Consider the following 13480-nt stretch of genomic DNA (forward strand, 5'->3'; position numbering starts at 1 on the left):
ACAAATATCAGTAATTTTTCATCAGAAAAATACAAATGCATTGATAATACTTTATACTACAAAAACAATAATAAATGGGAACTTATTTTTCATTTGAGTTCCTCAAAAGACAAAGAACTCAACATTAGCTGCGATGTTATCTGTAGTTATTCATTCAATTCTAGCAACAACATTGAGAAAATCAATATTACATCAGACAGTGTTTCTGTTATTGAAGAACATTCATTCAACAACTGTTTAAATCTGAAATACATCAATTTCCCACTTTCAGTTTCAGATGTTGAGATTGATGCATTCCATGATTGCAAATCCATTCGATGTCCTCTTATTATTGAGAACACATCCACAGATTATCTTAAAATGATTGTTTCTTCCGGAATTCCACGAAGACTTATGATTTCATGTCATATTGCACATGTTTCGAATAATCTTTTAAATCTCAAATCTTTACGTTATCCTTCTACACATCTTTTCTGGAAACATCTTACTAAGTAAAACTATTTTTATTTTATCATAATGAACAACATCCTGTTTTCTATTAAATATATTTATTCCTAATGAAAATTATCTTATGTAGAAACAATATAGTTTTGTATCATATGTTTTAAGAATCACGACTATTTTAAAAAGTGTTTTCTTTCTTTTATTTTTTTCTTATTATTAATTTTGCACCAGATGAAATTATAAGTTCTGCTGTTTCTTTATTATTATTATTCAATGCTGAATAATAAAAAGAAGTATTTCCAGATTCATTTTTTTTTTCATTGATATTTGCACTATGTGAAAGAAAATATTTGCAAAAGAATGTAATATTGAATCTGTCTTAATCAATAAAGCATTTCTTAATATCAATAATCGAAGTATATAGTATACACAATCATTTTTTTTTGTATTGATGAATTATATTTATTAAATAATATCAAATAATTCAATCATCAAATTTAATATTCTTCAAACTTCATCATCGAGAAATAAAATGATACCACAGAGTAGGTTCTGATGAATAGTATACATAATTGCCATGGATAATGAATTTTCAAAATAATCGTCACTTTTAGTGAAATTTCACTTTTGGTTTTGGTCGCACCCGTAAAAAATTTTTGTATTCCATCTTTCAATTCTAAAAATAATAAAAGAAAAGATAAGATTTCATTTTTTTGAGAATGTGAAAACGAATACTGTCAATTTTTGATAGTGATAGTTTCTTTCAATTTTTTTAAAATTTTTTTTCAAAATTTATTGAGCGTTGGTCTCTATTTTTTCTCAAATTTCTATCATAAACAACGACGTAAGGAGAAGGTGTAATTGAGTAATTCATTATGATTACTTTTTTATTACTTCTTTACAAAGATATTGACAAACGTTTTTATTCTAGTGACGGCAAAAACCTCACAAAAGTTAATGATACATCACTAGACCTCAGGATATCATCCACATGCGAAATCATCCAAGATCAATGCTTTTACCTTCTCAAAACTTTATTTTCCTTTTCATTTGAAGAAAATCCTAACTTAACTACAATTGGAAAAAATAATTTTTGTGGATGTACAAATCTTACTACTATAAATCTATCATCATGCAAGAAACTTACAAAAATATCTTCTTATGCATTTAATGGCTGTTCTAATGTCAATCAGATACTTTTACCAGACGGACTCCTAGAAATAGGAAGCAGTGCATTTTATTCTATTTCACAAATGACAAGTATTATCATTCCAGCATCTGTTGAAAAAATACATAATAAGGTATTTAATTGCTGTGATAAACTCCAAAATGTTACTTTTGAGGAAGGATCAAATTTAACTTCATTAGAAAATAAAGTATTTACTCAAACTGCAATCACTTTGTTTCAAATTCCAGAAAAAGTTTCTAAAATTCATGGAGAAGCATTTTATTATGGAAAATTAACAAATATTTCGGTTCATCCAAATAATAACTACTTAACATCTGATGGAAATGCTGTTTATTCAAAAAATGAAAGTATTTTATTTTTTATTTGTAACAAAACAGGATATGAAATTCCAGATACAATCACAACAATTAATGAGTATTGCTTTTCATATTCAACCATTGAAACACTTATAATTCCAAATTCAGTCACAACTATTGGAGTGTATTGCTTTCATGATTCACACATAAAAACTATTGTTCTTCCAAATTCACTCACAAGTATTGGAGATCAATGCTTTTATTGTACATCTATCGAAACAATTACAATTCCAAATTCAACCACAACTATTGGAAAGTATTGCTTTATACTTTCACATATCAAAACAATTATAATTCCAAATACAGTCACAACTCTTGGAAAGTTTTTCTTATTACATTCACGTATCGGAATATTTACAATTCCAAATTCAATCACAACTATTGGTGTTCAATCCTTTTATGGTACAGATCTCAGAACAATTATAATTCCATCAAGTGTGAAAAGGATTGAAAAAATGGCTTTCTATGATTGTCAAACTTTAATAAATGTTACTTTTTTAGGTCCAATAGACTACATTGGTGAATATGTATTTGGTTGTTGTGAAAATCTTGAACTAATTAAATTTCCTAATTCAACAATGACTGTTATAGAATCTTATTTTGTTACAGAATCTATGCCAAAAGTCAAATTGTCGTTCACTTGCAAAACTCTATTTTATCATTCTTCATATATTTTTTGTCCAATTAAAAGAAATACAAAAGTTTCAATTTCATATCTGAATGAATCAAATCTTATTATTACACCAGATTGTTTGATTATGGATTCTGATCAAGCCATAATTTATGAATATTGGGGATACTTTCCTTATTATGATAATACTCGTATTACAATTCCTAAATCTGTTAAAAAAATCAACGAAAAAGTATTTGAAAATTCTATAATTGAGAAATTTTATTTCACAGAAGATTCTCAAATAACTTATATAGGAAAAGAAGCATTTAGAAATTGTTCAAAAATAAGATCATTTAATTATTCATTTCCTTATTTACAAACATTAGGCATGTCATCATTTAAAGATTGCAATAATTTAGAAAATTTCACATTTTCATCACCAGTTTTGACTGTTATGAATAATGCATTTGAGAATTGTATTAAATTAAAGAAAGTTAATAATATCACAAATATTCCTTATCATTGTTTTTGTGGATGTACTAATTTAGAAGAAGTTACAATTCGAGAAGGATCAGAAGAGATTGGATATAAATCATTTGAGAATTGTTCTTCATTAGAAAGTATTAAAATTCCACAATCTTTTAAAATGATTTCAGAATATTCATTTCTTTATTGTAAGAAACTAAAATCAATTATATTCAGTGAAACAAACTCACTTGATACATTTTCAATTAATTCTATTTCAGAATGCGAATCTCTTACAAATATCAGTAATTTTTCATCAGATAAATACAAATGTATTGATAATACTTTATACTACAAAAACAATAATAAATGGGAACTTATTTTTCATTTGAGTTCCTCAAAAGACAAAGAACTCAACATTAGCTGCGATGTTATCTGTAGTTATTCATTCAATTCTAGCAACAACATTGAGAAAATCAATATTACATCAGACAGTGTTTCTGTTATTGAAGAACATTCATTCAACAACTGTTTAAATCTGAAATACATCAATTTCCCACTTTCAGTTTCAGATGTTGAGATTGATGCATTCCATGATTGCAAATCCATTCGATGTCCTCTTATTATTGAGAACACATCCACAGATTATCTTAAAATGATTGTTTCTTCCGGAATTCCACGAAGACTTATGATTTCATGTCATATTGCACATGTTTCGAATAATCTTTTAAATCTCAAATCTTTACGTTATCCTTCTACACATCTTTTCTGGAAACATCTTACTAAATAAAACTATTTTTATTCTATCATAATGAATATCAACCTGTTTTTTATTAAATATATTTATTCCTAATGAAAATTATCTACGAAAAATATCTTAAGATGAAACATTACAGTTTCGCTCCATGTGTAGTAAGATTTTCGATTATTTCTTTATAATTATTCAAAGCTGCATAATGATGAGCAGTTTTTCTTATATCATCTTTTTTATTGAGACTTGCACTATATAGAAGAAGACTACCAACTACTTCTTTACTATTAAAATGTGCTTTCTAAATTCACCTTGCTCAATGATATTTGCACTACGTGAAAGAAAAAAATTTGCAAAATAATGAAATATTGAACCTGTATTAATTCATAAAGCATTTTTCAATATCATTATTTTAATCGAAGAAAATTAGAGATGCTTGAAGATTATTATAGCATAAACAATCAAATAATAATCATTCTTCATGAATGTAACAAAATCAAATATATTTTTCATGCAAATTCCATTTGCATCTTTGGCATGATGATCATTAGACATGAGTTTATCAATATAGAAAAATAACTTTGTATAGGGGCTATTAAACAATATGATATTTAACATTTTTATGTCATATATTCTCAACACTTTGTTTGTATGAAAAAAGCCATATTCATTATGAATAACAGCAAATCGAGGTAGTTTATTTTATTTTCAAACGGAAAAACTAAAGAAGATAAAAATAGAATTCAAAAACACATAAATCTATCACTTTAACTAGAAATAAAAACAAGATTTTATTGTGCAGATTCAATTAAGTCTTCAAATTCACTTGGCTTGACTTTTCGTGGGCCAGAGATGGTATATATAGCGTGGTAGTTATAAATTTGGAATAAAATTGAAGAGAAAACGAGAATTATTGTTGCAGTTCTACGATAGCTTTCTTCATTGCTGAAAACTTCTTGGCATACAGTTGTATATACGCACTTTCCTGATGCTGACATTAAAACATTGGAATAACCACAGCATCTTAATGCTTTTTCTATTTTTGAAAATTGGTCTTGATAAGTTACATTTGTCCATACGTCCTTTAACTGCTTTTCATCCATTTTAATAAATCCGATTCCGTATGTCATCAATCCAATTTCGGATAAAGTAACTAATGTATATGCCGAATAATATATTAATCTTGATTTCGAAGGATCTAAATATATAACAAATTCCAACAAGACCGCGAAAAACATTACTGATATCATTGAGTAAAAGATGTATCGATACCTACCTTTAAAAATCAGGTAAAGCATTGAAGTTTTGAGATATTTGTATTCGAGGAATAAAGCAGAGGCAAGAAAGAGAACAGTCATCATTGAAGAAAGAAATAACAATGTCTGTATCTTAAATGCCATGAAGAAAATAAAAAAAAATTTGTCATCATATCTGACATTCTGACATATCATTTATTTTTTAAGCGACAATATTATATTTCGATCCTACATACCTTATAAAATATTGTTTAAGAATGATTTTTAGTCAAAGCCAATATTTTATCTTCCGTTTCATACAATTAAAAGGTTTTGTGATATGTTTGCTTGTATTACTTAGAAATTTATATGAATAATCTATTTCCAATCAAGATTCTCACTTTTGATGGAGGTGGAGCAAAATTGTTTTGAGCTCCAAAAAGAAATTCATAAACAAACACTCCTCCTCAAAGTATTGAATGACCAAATCGATAGGAATCAAGTTTCTGTTACAACTATGATGAAACAATTACTAATTTCGAAATTTTTATTTATAAATCGCTTAACAATAATGGAAAACTGTGACAAAAGCCAAATGAAAAAGTTCATAAAGCAATTACCAATGAAAACAGATAAGATTGAAGCAGCAGATTCTTTTACTTCCTTAGATTTGCCAGATGATTTTTCCACAGTACCATTCAAATCATTTTTAAATTCATTATTCGATAGTTTCGAACAGTTCTTACCTGCATTTTACAAAATTGATATTACAAAACTCCCAAAAAATAAATCGTTAATTCATCCATCAATAACATTATTAAGAACCGTATTTCCAGCACTTTTTGCATACTGCTGGGCAGACGAACCAGCCAAATCATATGCAAATCAACTTATTTACTGGTTTTCACAGATATTAATAGATAACAAAGGAAATTACGCAGATGCTTTCAATAATTGGTTTTGTCATGCAGTCAGAGGATTCTATTCATGCTTAAATTTACTTCCTTTTATGAGAGAAACATTTCATGAAATTTTGATTGATTTCATACAAATTTACAACAGTTCAGACAAGTTTGTTGCAAAATATTTACTTACTTACGCTGAAACATGCTTAGAAAAAATTCAAAATAATTTTTATCTTCTTCCTGATGTATTAAACAATTTCTATCAACAGTTTTTCAAACTTGTTGATGAATGCGAATATATTACAGACAAAGAAGTCGAGAAAAATAATTTAATTAGAATATTATTTTTTGATTGCCTCATTAAACCAGTTTTCATCAATCTTTTACTTTACGGAGTATGTGAAATTCCAATGGCGAATGAAGATGCCCAGTATTTCTCTAATATTTATCAAGTTTTCGAATCAAAATTTAAATCTAAAGAAAGATTACCAGAAATTGACAAAGAATTACAACAAATGCAAGAATTTCAGTCATTTAATCCCTTCGTTGTCATTGATTTGATAAATGAATCAAAAGCAAAACAAAAATTGCCATCTCTTGCTTCTTTTTGCGATATTGTTCAATGTGCACATCAACCAATCTTTTTTACTACCAAAAGCTTATTGATTCTTTATAGATTCATTGTTTCCATTCAACAATTTTCTGATTTTCCAAAATCCATTGAAAGACCAATCAAAAACATCACGGAACAGACTCTAGATGATGCATTAGAGGATATTGACGAGCTTCCGTTCTGGTTCCCATGCTATTCAATGAAATATTTGGGAATTGATAATATTTGAGATCAAAAAGAAGAAAAAAACAACTCATCGCTGTACAAGTTATTTAGTTCTCCATCGATTATACTCAATCCTAACCAGAATGACGTTAAAAAAGCCCTTCAAGAAAGCCTAAATTTGATAAATACAACAACGGAGTCGAAAATCAAGTCAGAAATGTTGTATATACTAAAGAACACTGATGTTACCACTGAAATTTCCAATCTCCGGAAAGAAATTAAAGATGTCCAAAAATTATTAACTGATAGAAAGGAGAGATCTAAACTTTTGAACTTGTTTAGTCGAGAACTATCAGAATTAACCCAATTGACATCTCATTCTGGCGTAAAAATCGCAATTGCTTCAAGTTTATTTGCGGAATTCATGGTTTACTCGAATAATCATCAACAAGTAGCCATATTTGATAAAGTCATTGGCCTTGTTGACTCTTTTCTTGGTCCTGCCAGTGAATTTCTCGGGAAATATTTATTGATGCAGTTTACTTTGATGATAAAGCCTTCTTCTAAGATACAAAAGAAGAAATACATTAAACCAGATACAGATGATGTAGAAACAGAGCTTAGATCGATGGTTTCACCCCAATTAACGTATCAGGAATTCTTCCAAAGGTTTTACTTCTTTCAAAGGATGTTTCAACTATCCTGATGTACGGAATGATGAATGGAATCGAAATCCCTGTAATGAAATGCTATTCCCCGCCTTTTATTGAAAATCCTGCTGCAATTGCAAAAAACAATCAATGAATTCATGAATGATTTGAGTCCAGAGGTCAGGAATAAGATATTTGATGAAAGAGAATTACAGGCTATTGAAGTTTTCCTTCTAACATTTTTATCCAAATAAATATTAGTTATTTGCTTGTTTGTTTTATATATAAATAGTTAAAAATTTCTTTTTATAGATAACAAACACTTTTTACAAGAAACAAAAATATCTTTAACGAAATGAAACAGATCTTCAGATTGAACCGGTTAATATCATAGTAAAGAAACAGTTAAATTTAATCTTTTACATGATGTACATATTGAAGGAAAAGCTCATTATGGAAGGACTTCTCTTCAAGTTGCATCATCAAAAATGTAGTAAATCGCAATTGTTAATGAACCAATTTTTGGGATCTTCTTTAACATATTTCAGCATTAAAACATGTCGAAGACAATTTCTTGATTATTTTGACTATTCACTCTTGAATCGACAAGAAAGCAAGTTTAACAAGAATAGTGGCGGAAGAATACTTGGACTACAGATGCTGCAACTTATTTATTCAGGAACTTTCATTGGATGTTTCTTCAATTGAATACCTTAATTTCATAAATCGCACTTTGAACTTATAAATTAAAGCTTTTCATAATTATTTCTTTTCTCTCTTTTGAGTGTCTGTCAAGATCAAAAGAAATTATATAAACATTTAGTATGCCTTGTTATGTTGAAGATAGAGTTAATATTGTATTAACATTATTTTTTAAAAAATAATTTATTTATACAGTGTATTTACTCCATAATAGAATCATTGTATTGGTAATCAAATAAAATAAAATGACATCTTTTTAATTAACATTAAAAGTATTCTTAATCAGGCATAATTGGACACATTTCCTTAAGGAATCTATTTGCAGAGATGATAGAAGTACTTCCGATATAGTACTCAACACCTCCTGAGTAGATTCTGTTTCCAATTTCTCTGATTGCGATGGATTCAGAGTATGTCATGCCTCCGATGATAAACACCAGTATCTTCTTGACATCTGGCTCTTCAGCGAAAGGCTGGTCAACAACAGTCTTGACTTTGTACTTGATATTCAGTGCATCGAACGCTTTCAAGTAGCTAGACTTAGTAATTGGTCCTTCCGTCGCTTGTTGGACGAGACGGGCTGTGAGGGAACGTAACCATCGTAGAAGGAGCCAATGTCTTTGTTGTTGAAGTCATCTACGACATCTTGGTTCGAATTCTTTGGTAATAATCCGAAAAGTGAAGCAGATGAACTGAAAGAGAAGGCGCGAGGAATTGGAACGAAGAGAATTGTCCTCTGTTGTGTGAGAAGGCCGATCTTTTCCATCTGTTCGAGGTATTTGACGAAACTAAGGCCAAATCTGGCAATGAGCTTGTTTCTGAATGGAATAATGATGTTTCCGGGCAGGCCACCGCGGGATTGTGATGCAATGCAGTAGAGACGAAGCGCTTCTGACCAGTGTTCGTCGTATCTGATGAGTCGATTTGCTAAATCAAGAGGTGGTTCGAATCCGAGGATGGAATTGAGTTCAAAGCCGATGGCTTCATTGAAAAGCTCATCGTTGGCCTTAGCGAGAGTAAGATGTGCCATGATTTCGAGATGAAGTGCGAAGTAAGGCTTTCTGTTGGCCAAGCTCTGTGCGTGCATGGCCTGTACCTTGAATTTAGCCATTTCCATACCTTCTTGAGTACTTCACCGCGAGTAATTTTGTTCATTTCTTCACCGCACTTTGCGATGAAAGCGTTGGCCTCAGGAAGCTTCATTCCGCGAATGTCTTTGAACGCTGGATCATCATCACTAACGATGATCTGGCGCTTGTCAGACTTGATATCATCTGTTAAATTGAGAAGTCCGTAAGAAGGGTTCATTGTTTCATCAAGAACGCCGTTGTATGTAAATTGGGTAAGGAGTGGGGTCATGTTATCAACGATTCTGTCGAGAATAATGATCTTGTGGAAAGTTGGATGGGCTTGGAAAGCGCCAAGACCGATTTGAGCCTTCATTTCTTGAATAAGATGGGATACTCTTTCTGAGTTCTCACCAAATGTAACAACTTCTGGGAACATACCATGAAGAATTTCGATTTTGACAATTGCACGAGAAATTAAGAATAAATCATCGATATCGCCATCAATATATAGTCTCTTAAATGTTTCTGGAGCAGGTACAAGGAACTCGTAAGGTTCTACAGGAACCATATCAGCATGAAACTCGACGATATTAATTTGTCCATCCAATCCTGATGTTTTAACAACATTTCTGCATCTTTCACCATATCTTGGCATAATCAAGACATGCTTCTGATAATCAGGAGCTGTAGAAAACTTGTCTAAAATTCTTTTTAAGTAATCAGGATGGTTTGGTGTAAAAGCTACGACACAGCCTGTTGGTGTCTTAGGGGCCCATCCTTCAGCATCAGTGAGCTCAGCGAAGTACTTTTGAAAGACTTTGAAGTTAATAAGACGAAGAAGATAGCCTTCCATCTTCTTCGGATAGATTCCAATAGCACCTTTAGGGAGACTGGAGGCAAACTGCTGAAATTCAGTAGTTGCCTGCTCAAGAATCTGCGAAAAAGGGGAATCCTTGCCTGACATTGCTGAAAAGCGATAGCGATGATTATTTTTTTATGAATTTTATTTTTATATTTTTTTTGAACTTCATTGTTTTATCTTTAAATTTCATCTCGGTAGATGATAAGGACCATTTTGGTTCTTTCATATATACATTAAATTATTCATGATGTTTCTAAAAAATTAAAAATTTTGATCTCAAGAGCTATGTAGGTGTGTGGAGAGGTGTAAGGCGCCCTGGGACTAAACAGATAAGATAGCAGAAAGGTCGTAATATAATATATCGAAACTATAAAAATATTTATTTTGTAGATACAACATCTAATTTGAAAGTAATCTGTTAGCAAAGAATATATAAACTGATGAATGTAATTACAATGCATTCATTTATGGTAGTGTACTTATTGAATGAATGCTTTTTTTGCATTAGTTACTCGGATATTTTGGACACTTGATAATCCTTGAAGTAACTTGAGGAGGAATTTCCAGTTAGCATAGCCATCTTGCACTGTGATAGGATCAATTGCTGACGTTACATTTATGGAGAAGAACCTATGTTAACACAAAGAGTTTCGGATAATTTGAAAGTAGATGATTGACGGAAGGTATGCAGTCTCTGAAGTCACCCCACTTTGTAACATCAACATTCATCAAGAAGTGTTGATCACTCAGATGGATGTATTTGACCTGCGTATGTGACGTCAAATTCGTTCGTTTTTTAAAACTATTTACAGAATATTTTCCTATACGCAGTGCTTTCAGCCCATTTTTTCTGTAGCTGCATTCGATTTGCGTCTGTAGAAAGTTCTATTCTTTCGAACTGTACAGTATTGTTAGATTTGTGAAGCATATTGTAAAATATTTCATGTATTTTCGTTTCCATCAATCAAAATGCGGAATGCGTCAGTGCTGTTGTTCAACGCAATCCAAAGAGTGAGACGAACTTTCACACACGGTACTCGTTAATGCAGCATTTATGATCATAGTGCCGTCAGGTTTTATACATACGGTGGTGTGGACGCGGAACATGAATTAGGTAATGTGGAGAATGTAATCATGCGAGTGAGTCGCATGAAAGATGTAGTTTCAGATTTTATACCGAGACTTCAGTCAGAAGCAGATTCGCTTGAGGAAACTTTATGATGCTAGTTTGGCTCAGAGTGCTGAGGTTGCAGATCGGCAGGTTGATCAAACCCACATATAAATTGGGCTACTTTGGCTTGTCATCTCACGTTCACTTGTATAAGATATCGATCGGAATTCGAAGATCAAAACTGTACAACTAATTACAAATACCACTGCAAATACATTCTGATAGTGATATTGTTATGAATGATGATCCAATACAGGAGGAGACTTCGCGACAAAAAAGGTAATCAGAGCCCTAAAGACGAGGATAGAGTTAGTTGGCCAGAGTTCATGGCAATGAGGATTGGAGTGAGAGTTATCCGAGTAAAAAGATGGATGTAAATGTGACCAGTAGAATGGCTTTAGTTGATTGACAGAGATATATACCCTGCTTTACTTGGATGACTGTCGCGCTTGGCAGTATGGATTCTTGAGGGCGATCGGAAAATATGACTAAATTAAAGAGATAGTTAAAAAATAGTGGACATCGAGACAGAGCAAAATTCGACGATAGCTGAAAAAAGGATTAACTAGTGTTGTTAATTCCGAATATATACGGTACCTGTGGGTTATTCCTTTTCTGTGATAAGTAAGCACTACTAGAGAGTCTGTAGGTTCGGTTTCAGTTGCGATTGCTTTGGACGAAAAAATAAGAGGTTATGATACTTTTATATGCTAAGATCGGGGTGCATTAGGAAGTTTGATTGAGCCATCCGAGAAGATATGGATCTTTGTTTAGCAATAAGCGAGAATTCTGTTGTAGTCGAAGAGTGTATAATTGACAGAAGAATGTTGCAATTGAGAGTCAAAGTTTAGAGATTATTCTGCATGTGCCGAATCTGTTCTTCTCATGTATTCTGGCATGACGAGTGAAGAAAAGAAAGAAAGCATCTCCCTCGCTTAGGAAAGAATAGAATAGGAGAGGGTGGGCACAATTGTCGGTGCAACACATCCTACCTTAGTATAGGAGGTACCAAAATATACAAAGCCGTGTAATTGTACTCGTGGTAACGTTGGACTTCGATCTGCGTCAAGTATTCAATGTGAATGAAGCACGCATGCGAGTATTGACGGAATCTTCGTGACTCCAGTGTGTATCGTATCCGGAGAATGCCATCATTAATAGTTGTAGAAGAACGACTCTGTTGTTGATACATGGGAGAGTGAGTAACTCGCCGATGTAGTAGCACATGTGTAAGCTTTCGCGTCTATTAATACAAAGGAATGTTGTGTAACATTAGGACAAAATGCAATTTAATTAGATAAGCTTATAGATTTTTTTCATGTCTGAATCAAGAATCATCTCCATGCCCAGGAGGTATCAAATTTGCGAAGTATTCTACAAATACATTACAGTCTCGATTCATATAATGCGTTTATCACAGCTCAAAATAGAAAAAGAAGAGAATTAAACCAATTTATACAAAAAGATGCATAACGAATTGATTGATTTGCCAGAAAGATGCCACGCACAAATATTAATGAGGATCATATTTTAAATATCAGTTCCGAATATCAAACGCTATCGAAGAAGTCATACTTTAATCCTTTTGTCAAGCTCATATCTAGACATGATTATATATCGATGAGGTCAAAAGTCGATAGTATCCAAATATTTCAAACTTCTTTTTTAAAAGAATAGGAATTAAGACTTAAACAAAACTTAGATATAATTTCGCTCGAATCAATCAAAACAGATCTTCTCGTAATTCATACCAAAAAAATACGATCTAACAAGCATATTTAATGGTATAATGACAAAGAAAACATCCATTTACTGGAACAACAATTGTGATAAAAATCAAAAACTTGAAGGACGATCTTATAAGCTCCACCTTTTGCTAAAAAGAATATTCATTACTTGAATATGATTGTTTACCATGGAGCTAGTTCGATTCTATTCAAGTTTAGAACTAAACATTTCAATACGTACTAGAATAAGCCGAATAAATTTCTAGAATCATTTCATTTAAATTAGGAGGAATTCCAGAGAATCTATATTGATAATGTATTGAAAATAATAGTATACCCAAGCGGAATAAGTGGCGTGTGTATTGTACTACGTGAGGAATTGTCTTAGATGAGATGTAATATATAATAAGATGCCGATTGAAATTCTGGTGCAACTTTCCAAAACTTTGATGCGAATTTTTTAGTTTTTATCGATCAAACTAATGATCCTAAACCAAATGTCTTATTAATTCGGCGAAATTTGCTATTTCATCTATCTTTGTGATATTATCTCGCAGCAGCG

The 13480-nt window shown here is 31.5% G+C and overlaps 2 protein-coding genes and 1 pseudogene across 3 annotated transcripts; 1 reads left to right on the forward strand and 2 right to left on the reverse strand.

Moving 5' to 3' along the window:
* Positions 1–1257: 1257 nt before the first annotated feature.
* TVAGG3_1006200 (antigen BSP-related family) lies at positions 1258–3889 on the forward strand (the record flags this gene model as incomplete). Its single annotated transcript, XM_001303241.2, has 1 exon — positions 1698–3857. One exon carries the CDS (start codon positions 1698–1700, stop codon positions 3855–3857), a length of 2160 nt encoding a protein of 719 aa, XP_001303242.2.
* A 624-nt stretch (positions 3890–4513) lies between these two features.
* On the reverse strand, positions 4514–5225 carry TVAGG3_1006210 (uncharacterized protein; the record flags this gene model as incomplete). Its single annotated transcript, XM_001303240.1, has 1 exon — positions 4610–5218. One exon carries the CDS (start codon positions 5216–5218, stop codon positions 4610–4612), a length of 609 nt encoding a protein of 202 aa, XP_001303241.1.
* Positions 5226–8342: 3117 nt separating this feature from the next.
* TVAGG3_1006220 lies at positions 8343–10142 on the reverse strand (annotated as a pseudogene). The gene has a single exon: positions 8367–10122. A coding segment is annotated over exon 1 (1756 nt).
* Positions 10143–13480: the final 3338 nt, after the last annotated feature.

This window comes from Trichomonas vaginalis, chromosome I (assembly GCF_026262505.1).
Source record: "Trichomonas vaginalis G3 chromosome I, whole genome shotgun sequence".
NCBI classification, from domain to species: domain Eukaryota; phylum Parabasalia; order Trichomonadida; family Trichomonadidae; genus Trichomonas; species Trichomonas vaginalis.